Below are 12,507 nucleotides of genomic sequence, written 5' to 3' on the forward strand. Positions count from 1 at the left end.
CGTTCAATAATTTTTTATTGAGTTTTAAGAATAAAATATACATAACAAAAATCTTACAAAGAATATCATCTCAACTCAGTTAATACATTGTAGATACATAAATTCAAAGAAATCAACAATCAATTATCACCACAATACAAACACAATAAAGTACCTCCCAACTCTCCCTCCCCCTTCCCATTCCCCCACTTCCCCCCTCCACCCACCCCATTCCCAAATATTGCTAATAAATAGTGCTTCACTTTCTGATTACAAATTCAATGAGTTCACTACAAAACTGCGTGCTCTGACTAATAATTGCTATATATGAGGTTCCCAGGTCATCCAAAATTGTTTTTTATAAGATGGGGAGGTCGCCCTAGCTTCCATAACCATAAGAGCATGAAATGCTGCCCTCCAGTGCCAAAATGAGGGTGGACTTTCTTCCAACCAATGTTGTATAATACATTTTTGACCTATAATAAAGGATTTACGAAATAATTCCCTAATCCCCTTCTTAAAAATCCTGTTCCATTGAAGAAATAATACCATCGGGGGGGGGGGGAAGGAACCACAATTCTAGAAACAATTGATCCAAGAAAAACACAACCAGCATTCCAAAATTTCTGAATTTTGGGACATAACCAAAAAGCATGACCCAATGTATTATCCATTTTTTTTACATTTTAGGCATATTCTTGTCTCAACACAACCAAAATATGAAGCCTGAATTTGAGAAACATAAGCTCTCATAACCATTCGAAATAGACTCTCTCTATAATAAGTGCAAGAAATTAATGAAATGCCTAATTGAAGAGCCTTTTCTATTATTACCTCACTAATTTCCACTCCCAATTCCTCAGTCCATATATCTGCAATCCGTTTATAGCTCATATGTGGATATACAAAATCAAGGGTCTTTTTAAAGTATGAAATTGAGTTTATATACCGCATCATCTCCAATTATTCCGCAAACAACTGAAAACTTGGCTTTTCACCAAATTGTAATTCTATCTTCCCCCCTTTTTCTTCCCTTCTACATATAAGATCATGTAAACCTTTTCCTTCTCTACCTATATTTTTAAGTTTTCAGCTTGTTCACATTTGTTGCACTGTATTTGCAAAATTAAATTAAACTATTTGAATTTAAAAAAAAAAAAAAAGGTCACTAAGGATGTGGAAGATAAACTAATGAAGGAAGAGATAAAAAAAAAACAATTCAAATTTAAACCAAATTAGTTCAGGGTTGAGCAGAACTGAGCTTAGTAAAGAGAGGAATTAGTATTTAAAACTAAATTCCGATTTTAAAACTGGACTAGCAGTGATCTGAAAGGCTGACCATTAAGATCTCCATACCGTCTGCTGTAGATCAGGAATTACAATCCTTATGACTAGGGTGTTGCTCCGAATATCTTCCATCCTGCTGGTTGGTTTCTCTGCCGTAGCCTTAACGGTTCCATAAACGGTTTCTTCTTTGGAGCTGTCGGACTCAGATTCCACAGAATAATCCGAGTAGCTTTGCGCCATTTCATCTTCACTTGACGTTGGACTGCGGGGCATCATCAACGTTTCCTGCTGCGCACGGATGTCCAGGCCCGCGGTCTACATGGAAAGACAAAGCAAGGAAATTAGTGGCAACCTATCTGAAATACTTGGGATTTTTCCCCCTTCTTTAGAATTAACGGCTGAGATATAATACAGTAAAATGAACTTGAAAGGAAATTCTTGCCAACAAAGAACTATAGCAGGGGTAGGGAACTCCGGTCCTCGAGAGCCGTATTCCAGTCGGGTGTTCAGGATTTCCCCAATGAATATGCATTGAAAGCAGTGCATGCACATAGATCTCATGCATATTCATTGGGGAAATCCTGAACACCCGACTGGAATACGGCTCTCGAGGACCGGAGTTCCCTACCCCTGAACTATAGCCTCAATGCCCCGGCATACCAAGAAGCGCATATTTCATTATAGGGCCCGAGGAACATGGGGGCTCTCAGTCAACATTAAGGTGATAATTTCATAATGTTAACCAGCACAGGTCCTAGCACTTATTTATTTAAAACATTTTTAATCCGCCTTTATCCAAGGTGGCTTCCAAATTTCCATACATAATAAAAGAGCAAGAAAACATACATCACCCCCTGGGGATGTTTTCTTATTGCTGTGTGGGATGCTTGTTTTTTTGCTCTGCTGGGATTTGTGCATTTGGCGCCTGAGTCACGGGGGGGAGGGGGAGGTAAATTGTTGTTTTCAATTTTGTGGTTCTTCAGCCTGGGTTGACCTGTTTATTCATTTGTTCTGTTTTTTGTATTGGGGGAGTGCCCCCCTTTCTGGACTTACTGTGACTCTGTATTGTCCTTGTTTGATGATGGCTATGTGTTTATTATCTTATTCAATAAAAGCTTTTAATTATTTTTTTTTAAAAAACCCAAAAAACATCAAATAGAGGAAAATGCAAAGTTACAATATTCTATCTGCATAGCCACAGCAGGACTGCATTCAAACTATTCTTAAGTACCATCATTCTTTCAATTTAATAAACCATTTATCTGTAAAACCGTAACTCAACCACTGTCATATATTCACGTGTATATTTATGGTTATTGGATGCTTCTATACTACTCCTAATGATTGGGGAGTCAATTCAGAGCGGTTTGTATGCATGAGCTAAATATATGTATATCTTACCTATTTATACCATCTATGTACATATGCATGGACCATTCGGGTCTTTATCTGCCGTCATCTACTATGTTATGTTACTATGCTATAATTATAGCTTCTGTATTATCATATACTCATTTTTCTTTGTATTATTTGCGAGTTCACCCTTTTGTGTTCCAAGTGGGAAGTAGCCTGCTGTTTCCTCCATGTTGCTATTCTCCCCCCTCCCCCCTAAAAGTTTCTTTATTTGCTAAAGTGTTTTGTGAAGAGTATTTTTATTCCTTTCTAGAACTTTCTGGTCTCCCTTTCTAGTTTTAATTCCTTCGGAAGGGAGTTCCACCACATTGGGGCCATCACTAAGAACCCCAACGCTTTTGTATCTGATGTCTCTGAAGGAGGGCATTTCCAGTAGACTCGAGCGTAGGGCGCGTGTCGGTGTACGGTTGTCTAGTTTAGTTGCTAGGTATTGCAGTTTTGAAAGATGAATGATTTTGTGAGTCAAAACTTGGAATGGCCTTACAGAAAAAACCCAGAACTGAACCTTACCACATCATCTTCCGAAGAAAACTTTTATTGAGATAAGTTACAGGAGAACAAAGTGACTTTTGCACATGAAATCTGAGCAGTAAATTCACTTGTCCGTCGAGATCAGAAATTTGTACAGTAGGCTAGAGTCAAAGAATTAAGTGAGAGCTTAATGTTTCTTATAACTACCCCTCTGTGATTACAGTTCAGAAAAACAGATCACTATTCTGTCTCTGAAGAAGTAGTGAAATATAGCAAGTATCAATTAATTGGTTAACATTCTTTCAAATCCAAAAGAAGAAATCCCAGCTTAATGCTGTACTACAGATTTTGTTTTCTTCTACAACCTTTAGAAACTGTACTTGTAGAACTTGCAACTCTATAAAATCCCCCAAACTATAAATACATAAAGAATTCTGAATTATTTATTTGAAAAGACATGACAGCTCTTCAATAGTAGACTGCCTGCTGCCAAATAACTAGCTTCAAAACGAAGATAAATCATAAATATACATATGTGCAACTCCCACCATATGATACTTGAGTTCTGAATTCTAATTATTTTTTTTTTACAACTCTGATGACAAATGAAAGAAATTAGGAGCTCCTTATACGAAGGTGCACTAGGGCCTTAACACACGGAATAGCGAGCGTTAAATTGCTGTGTGCGCTAGCTGCTACCGCCTGCTTTTGAGCAGGCGGTAGATTTTCGGCTAGCGTGCAATAAAACCATTAGCACACCTTCGTAAAAGGAGCCCTAAATGTAATTGTAAGGTGAAGTTTCCCCAATGCAACAGCTTCTATGTTGGGACTATTTTGAAATCTGTATTCTGTATCATCTAATATTCTGAGCAGGTCATAAGAAATTACAACAAACATCATAAAACCATTAAAACAAACAACATAAAATAACAAGACAAAAAACCCACAAAAATCAAACTTAAGAATAAATCATAAATAGCTAATGATTGACATTAAACGACTTGAGTCACGCGCCACTCTGCTTGTTTTTCTCCTCAAAGACACGTACATTGTTTTTAGCTCATATTTTTATCTGTGTGCCCTATTACATCATCCATATCCCCAAAGAAGGCGGTCTCGCCGAAACACGGACCATGTAGGGTCCCGGCAGGACAATCATACGTGCATTACAAATTCAGACTTTTATTTGTATTTTTATTGTGGAGAGCAAATAATAAATCATCTTTCAGAACATCCACAGTCTTTTGTTTTAAGCTTTTCTGTTGTGTGTGCTTCTGTTGATTTTGTTCAAACCCTGAGTGTCTCCACAAGGGTGCTTTTAATTCTAGGGCACCCATGTAAGACGGCGCTCCAAGAAAAGAAGATTTGCTGGCAATAGCTGGGAGACCCGATTAACTTTATAAGTACTTCCAATCCCACATCCAAAAGAAACTTAAAACAATGAAAATGAGCAGATATTATCCAGTACACATCACGATCTTAACCACTTTAAAATCGAGGGGTTAAAAAACATTAAAAGACTTCAGGTCCAAAGCAGGAAAATTTTTACAGTTGCACTGAAGCCTGACGGCTGTGCAAACACATTGTCAGTGAACCAGCAATTTTCCCACCTGTGAGAACATTACATGCAGAGTATTTTGGCTTCACGCAGTATGATTTAAGTAGAACTGCTACAGAAACATTTATGTGGTCTGATTTACTAAGCCGTTTCCCCTCCCCCACCCCCACTGACAAAGGCTTAGTTAGTAAATCAGGTACTTGGTACCTAATCAATATACATCACAACTTTAATTTTATCATAAAACTAATTGCTAGGTGTCTCCTGTTCCACCGCTAATGAAAAAAGATCTATTTTCAGGTTGATGGTCCTGCTATGGAGCAGTGGAAGAATGGCTGGCTGAGGTCAGCCTGCAAATTATCAGTCGCCAACACCAACCAAGGAGCAGGCTTCTGCTAATTCAGCTATTCTCTGAGCACAGTTAGCCTTCCAAAGGGTTACACGCTTTTCCGTTTGCAGGGTTTGAACACCCTAATTTGTGTTTCCTGGTGAGCAAACAGCACAAACCAAAGAAAATTGACCCCAGGGAATCCACAGAGAGAAAAGTTCAAGTGAAACCAAAAAAGCACTGTGGAGAAACGATGATCCTGAAATGGACTTTAATTGAAGTTCCAAATGTACATAAAAAAGCCAAGTTTCAAATAAACAATCCACATAGAAATCAAAAGGATCTAACAGGCTAGCGGCACAGGACCCAACACGGTCCGCATTTCGACAAGGTGTCTTCCTCCGGGGCCCCTAAGGGTTTGAACTAGAGAATGACACAGTGACAAAATTCATCACCGTTCCCGTTCCCGCGGATAACCGCAGGAAATAATCCCATGTCATTTTCTAGTGTCTATTTCAACCTCGGGCCTTCTACACCAGCATTCTTCAAAGCAAAGCTTGTGGGTCAGAGGTTGTGCCCAATTATACTCTGATTCTTCCCTCTCTCCTTAAAGAAAGACATGAAGATGGTTTCCCGCGGTTATCTGCGGGGATGGGAACGATGATTAATTTTGTCACCGTAGTACTTTATTGACATCATTCTCATCAACAGACAGAAACTCCCGAAGCAGGCCCCTTTAGGCCGAAAAACATAGAAACATAGAAATAGACGGCAGATAAGGGCCACGGCCCATCTAGTCTGCCCACCCTAATGACCCTCCCCTACCTTTGCCTAGTGAATAGAGCCCACGTGTCGATCCCATTTGGCCTTAAAATCAGGCACGCTGCTGGCCTCAATCACCTGCAGTGGAAGACTATTCCAGCGATCAACCACCCTTTCAGTGAAAAAGAATTTCCTGGTGTCACCTCGTAGTTTCCCGCCTCTGATTTTCCACGGATGCCCTCTTGTTGCCGTGGGTCCCTTGAAAAAGAAGATATCTTCTTCCGCTACGATGCGGCCCGTGAGATACTTGAACGTCTCGATCATGTCCCCCCTCTCTCTGCGCTCCTCAAGCGAGTATAGCCGCAGTTTGTCTAACCTCTCTTCGTACGGGAGATCTTTGAGTCCCGAGACCATCCGGGTGGCCAGTCTCTGAACCGACTCCAATCTCAGCACATCTTTGCGATAATGTGGTCTCCAGAATTGCACACAATATTCCAGGTGGGGCCTCACCATGGATCTGTACAATGGCATAATGACTTCCGGCTTACGGCTGACGAAACCCCTGCGAATGCAACCTAGGATCTGTCTTGCCTTGGATGAGGCCTGCTCTACCTGGCTGGCAGCCTTCATGTCCTCACTGACGATCACCCCCAAGTCCCGTTCTGCAACCGTTCTTGTTAGGATCTCACCATTAAGAGTATAAGTCTTGTATGGATTGTGGTTGCCTAGGTGCATGACTTTGCATTTTTTGGCATTGAAGCTGAGTTGCCAGGTCCTAGACCAGCGCTCCAGTAGGAGTAGGTCGTGCATCATGTTGTCGGGCATTGAATCTTCGTCCGTTGTGCATTTTCCCACTACATTACTTAGTTTGGCGTCATCGGCGAATAATGCTATTTTACCTCGAAGCCCTTCTGCCAAGTCTCTTATAAAGATGTTGAATAGGGTCGGTCCCAAGACCGAACCCTGTGGCACTCCACTGATCACCTCCGTCATTTCTGAGGGGGTGCCGTTCACCACTACCCTTTGAAGCCTACCACCAAGCCAGTTCCTAACGATCATAGAAACATAGAAGATGACGGCAGAAAAGGGCTATAGCCCATCAAGTCTGCCCACCCTACTGACCCATCCTCTTAAGTCTATACCTAGCGACCGATATTCCAGTTCGACCCTCGTAGGGATCCCACATAGGTATCCCATTTATTCTTAAAGTCCAGCACGCTGCTGGCCTCGATCACCTGCGCTGGAAGCTCATTCCAACGGTCAACCACTCTTTCTGTGAAGAAATACTTCCTGATGTCGCCATGAAATTTCCCGCCCCTGAGTTTGAGTGGATGCCCTCTAGTGGCAGAGGGTCCCCTGAGAAAGAAGATATCATCTTCCACCTTGATACGTCCCGTGATGTATTTAAATGTCTCAATCATGTCTCCCCTCTCCCTACGTTCTTCTAGAGTGTAGAGCTGTAGTTTGTTTAGTCTCTCCTAATTCAGGGGGTAATGAATTCCAAAGGGTGGGGGCAGTAACTGCGAAATTCGTTGTACGTGTAGTGCTAAAGGTACGAAGTGAGGGAACGGTAAGAAGATTTTGTGACCGAGATCTGAGTGTTCTGGATGGGGTATATGGAATTAAGATATTCAGGAAATCTAGTTGGTTTATTTTGGCATCATTGCAAGCCATACGGATCTTCCTCCTCATAAACTTTTTTAACAGCCCCCGATTCAAGCGAGGGTAATGAGTACCCACTGAGCCATCGCACTTCTTAAAGATGCAGCAAAATAAAAGTGGGTCAGCATGAACCAAATTTTTCTTCCAGAAGCATTTGAAGATAAGTTTACAGAGCTCAGGCAACAAAAGAACAAGCCTCACCACAGGGAGGCCTGCCTTTTAATGGTTAAGGACACACGACATACAAATTAAAAATTAGTTCAGTGGTTAAAGCTATAGCCTCAGCACCCTGGGGTTGTGGGTTCAATCCCACGCTGCTCCTTGTGACCCTGTGCAAGTCACTTAACCCCCCTCCCCCCATTGCCCCAGGTACACTAGATAGATTGTGAGCGCACTGGGACAGACAGGGAAAAAAATGCTGAATAAACTCATGTAAACCGTTCTGAGCTCTCCTGGGAGAAAGAACAGTATAGAAAATTGAATAAATAAATAAATAAACGTTTTCATTGCATCTTTACTTTGTTTTATGCATTCGGCGGCTCACAAAATTCTGTTAAAATATCCCATGTTTAAAAATTCACAGTTATGACTGGAGCTTAGGAGTCCAACAACCACACGTTAGACTCGGAAAGAGTTCTCCTGATAGTCAAGCCAACAGATACATAATTAAAAATAATTTTTTTAAAAAATGCCATGAAAACATGAGGAAAAGAACAGGCGGAAGACATTCTCTCCACCTCTCAGAGGCTTTGTTTGGCAAATTCTTACACCCCACAGCTTTACTTCCAGCCTACTGAGCAGGTTCTGAACAATGCCACTTTTGTTGTGAACTTACGAACCACTGCTGCATGACAAAGGAGCACAGAGCGGAGCAGAGCACTGTATGTTGACTTTAAGGAACAAAACACAATAGGTAGGTAGTGCTTTCCTCTTAATATCCGGCAAATCCATAGTTGAAATTTGCAGCATTAGGCCAGGGCTAAGAGCCTTCAAACCACTGCTTTCATTAGGTATATCTGAAAACACTCTGGAACCAAGGCAGAAAGCTACTGCAAGCTCTGCCGTGTGGATACCATGAGGTATACTCCAGCGAGCAACGCAGGATAGGGCCCGAGTGTGGGTATACCTTGGCGTGGCACATGTGGCTGCACACTTTATTCAAATGAATGCATATGAGGCCATTAAGTACACTCTGCCAATGCAAAAAAAAAAAAAAAAAAAACCCAACAGAATATAGCTTTTACTGCGTGGTTACCACACAGTTTTTTACCATGTCCAGGTCTGGAGTAGCCCAGCTAGGTTGAGAAAGGGGGAACCCCTAGACACCAGGTTGTTTGAGAGTTAGGACAAGAGAAATGCTGCAGCATGCTTGCCTGCATCCTTTTTTTTAATGTTATCCTTCCTATCAGTGGTACTGACAAGAAAGATTACATTTATCAATGAGCTGCGCGTTGCTGCCACAATTTTAATGCAACAGTAATTCACATGGTCACTTAAGGGTATTTGAAAGAGGAAAAAGGAGCTGATTTAAATGGAGTCACAACACAATGATTCAAAATGTATAAAATCCAAAAATAAAATTAAAAGCTAGAGATGTGGGATAAGTGTTATGGGTGCATATTTGATGCATATTTGGTGTGCATTTGATTTTGGAAAATTTAATAAAAGTAAAGAAATTTAGAGGCAGAACTTATGTGCATAAAACTTCCAAATTAATGTACATAAAGTTAATTCATATGCTTTAAAAATTTTGCATATGTTAACCCTATTTTGAATGCATCAATTTCAGAAAACAGCCTGAAAAGAATGTCTAAGCATTGAGCAAAAAAATATCCAAAAACAAACCAGTTTTTACGTGCACATCCCTAAAAAAGCGTCCACTGTTCCTTAGCTTCTAATAATGCTCCCCAGAACTTTCTAGAAGTTCAACTAGGAATGCACATTTCCAGGAAGCTTCGCAGCAAATTCTTAGAAAACAAAAATCTTTTTCAGAAGAACTCCCCTTCTGGGTTGATAGCAAAAACAAGGAAATCTATTTTCAAAATCCCTCATCAGAAAGAATGCTAATTATACATAGGGTGTGTACGCATTTACCCAGTCTCCAACTAAATATAAAAAAAATTTTCTTAGTGCTGGGAAATGGGCCAAGATAATCTTGCTGCAGTTCCTGTTGTGATAACTGTAAATTATGTATCCACACACCCAACACAAAAAGGACCCACAAGTCATGTGTCCACTATTTCATAAATGTGAGACTGATATTAGCACTCTAATGCATACAATAATGCCGAATACAAGGAAAAAACAAAGTCCTGAAAATGAGGTGTGGCGGGGGAAGATGATAAAACAATTCAAATTATGGATATGAAATTTAATGCAAAAGAAATGTAACTAAAGACTGTGGGGTCCTTTTACTAAGGCGTGCAAGCTAGATATTAGCATGAGCTAAACGCTAACGTGTCCATTATATCCCCTGTATTAGAAAATCAAACAACAAAATTGTGTAGTGCATACAAGTACAGTGTGATTGTGGATGTGTGCAATACAATGAAAGTAGGGTGAGAGGCACATGAGGAAACTGGGCATCAATAAGCTCAGTGCAATGAGCATCATGAATATATCAACCCCAGAGCCTGAGCGTCCTCAGGAGTAGAGAACGACACGGTGACAAATTTTTCCCTGTCCCCGCGGGAACTCATTTTCCCGTCCCCGCGGGAACTCATTTTCCCGTCCCCACGAGTTCTTTTCCTGTCCCTGCCCCATTCCGGCAAGCTCCGTCCTCATCTGCACAAGCCTCAAACATGTTAAAATCATAAGTTTTCGAGGCCTGTGTGGTTAAGGCAGAGCTTACAGAAATGGGGGCAGGGACAGCGACAAGACTCACAGGGATGGGAAAATTGAGTTCCTGCGGGGAAGGGGACAAATTTGTCCCCGTGTCATTCTCTACTCAAAAGGCACCGACGTATTGCAAGGAAGACCCAGGGTATGTAGTTTAGATATGGCAACACTCTGTATACAGGGTTCTGGGATGGAAAAAGCTAGGCCTAGGAGACCACTGTCCTCGGGGATCACTCAATCTGATCACTCTCTTCCTGTTCCAAAATGCAAAGTCCAGTCCTGAGTTTGTTCTGAACCAAAATAAGTTATGGGTTTAGTAGGCAGGTATTACATCAACTCAATACAAATGCAGAGGAAAAAATAAAGATAATGTTACATATGCTTCCTCTATCTTGAAGTAAAGAAACCCCTGTTCTCTGTAAACTGGAAGCTTCCCTTAGACCTGCAGCTCGCTAGCCACATGCGGCTCTTCAGCCATGTGGCTGCAGCTCTCCAGGCCCTGGCCCTTTAATCTCCCTCCCAACACCACGATTCCACCCCCTCCCGGACCTACAGAGGTATCTGGTGGTCCAGCAAGGGATCTCTGTGGCAGGAGCGTTGCCCTCTCACTCCTGCCTCCTTGCGGCTGCCTTCAAAAATGGCTGCCATGACCCAGGGTGGTGACTTTTGCCCTCTTCTCTGCCCCTCCCCTGTCTCCCATCAGGCATGCACCTTTCCTATCTCCTGTCTCTGTTTAACTTCACCAGCACAAGCAGCATCTCTAAGCTCCTGCTTGCGCCGACCTTGGCTCTCCCTCTGATGTCACTTCCTGGTTCCACGATCAGGAAGTGACTTCAGAGGCAGAGCCAAGATTGGCGTGAGCAGCAGGTCACAGATACTGCTCAACCAGCAAACAGTTAGAGACACGAGGGGGAGGGGGGGGTGAAGGAAGGAACATGCGTGGGAGGGGCAGGGAAGGACCGAGGGGGCAAAGAGGAGGAGAAGAAGACACCCCCTCCTTACTGTGTCATATGCACTGTCATATGTCTTGGCTCCATATAATAGTTTAACCACAGCAGTTTGACTAACTGCGGTAGTCTCTGCAATAATCAAGCCTTGAGATCACTAAAGTATGAACAAGAAAGCAGGCAGAATGTTGATGAAGATGACAACATACAGCATGGATTTGACAAAGTGCACTCCGACCGTAGAAATATATAAGTGCACCCTCCGGAGTTATGGAGGCGATACAGTCATCTGGATGGTATTTAGTGACTTTTTGGGGAGTGCTCCATGTTTCATGGTAAGACTCAAGAGTAATGTTAGGAAATTCTTCTTTATGGAGAGGGTGGTGGATGCCTGGAATGCGCTCCCGAGGGAGGCGGTGGAGAGGAAAACGGTGACGGAATTCAAAAAAGCATGGGATGAACACAGAGGATCTCTAATCAGAAAATAATGGACATCTATTAAAAGACTAAGGCCAGGACTGGGCAGTCTTGCACGACCTGTGTCCCAAATATGGCCATTCAGTTGAGGGACAGCATCGACAGCCGGGATGGTTTAGATGGGCTGGAGTGAGCTTTGACTGAAACTTCGGTAGATGGAACCTAAGCACAGTACTGAGCAGAGCTCTGGGTTTCTGACCCAGGAATATCTAAGAAAAAGGACCATTTAAATTAAATCATTAATTTATAAAGAGCGTATGGTTGGGCAGACTGGATGGGCCATTCAGGTCTTTATCTGCCATCATTTACTATGTTACTATGATTTTTCCTTTAGTGCAGGGGTGTCAAAGTCCTTCCTCAAGGGCCGCAATCCAGTCGGGTTTTCAGAATTTCCCCAATGAATATGCATGAGATCTATTAGCATACCATGAAAGCAGTGCATGCAAATAGATCTCATGCATATTCATTGGGGAAATCCTGAAAACCCGACTGGATTGCGGCCCTCAAGGAAGGACTTTGACACCCCTGCCTTAGTGCATAATTATCAAGTATCTTAATGTACTAGTGTGTGTCCCCTGTGCCAGCTTTAGGTAAGTCCGTCAACAAAATCTGTAAATGTGGATATTATTATGAATATCCATTAGCCCAGTGCCACTGTTACAGCAAAATCTGAGGCAGCATAAGAATTCCAACTAGAGCCACAAAAGCTCTCCCCCCCAAAAAAAAAAAAAATAATAATAATAATTCCTAGAAAACAGCTGAATTTCAGTGTGACTGACTCAGTG

At 42.0% G+C, this 12,507-nt stretch overlaps 1 protein-coding gene across 2 annotated transcripts in view; it reads right to left on the reverse strand.

Moving 5' to 3' along the window:
• SHANK2 (SH3 and multiple ankyrin repeat domains 2) overlaps positions 1 to 12,507 on the reverse strand; it is a 349,291-nt gene that overhangs the window by 288,980 nt on the left and 47,804 nt on the right. For both annotated transcript variants that reach the window (XM_033928600.1, XM_033928599.1), the window contains exon 3: positions 1,336 to 1,581. In XM_033928600.1, coding sequence (XP_033784491.1) covers positions 1,336 to 1,542 — 207 coding nt within the window. In that variant the 5' untranslated portion in view covers positions 1,543 to 1,581. The remainder of the gene's footprint in view (positions 1 to 1,335; positions 1,582 to 12,507) is intronic.

This window comes from Geotrypetes seraphini, chromosome 19 (assembly GCF_902459505.1).
Source record: "Geotrypetes seraphini chromosome 19, aGeoSer1.1, whole genome shotgun sequence".
Classification (NCBI taxonomy): Eukaryota; Metazoa; Chordata; class Amphibia; order Gymnophiona; family Dermophiidae; genus Geotrypetes; species Geotrypetes seraphini.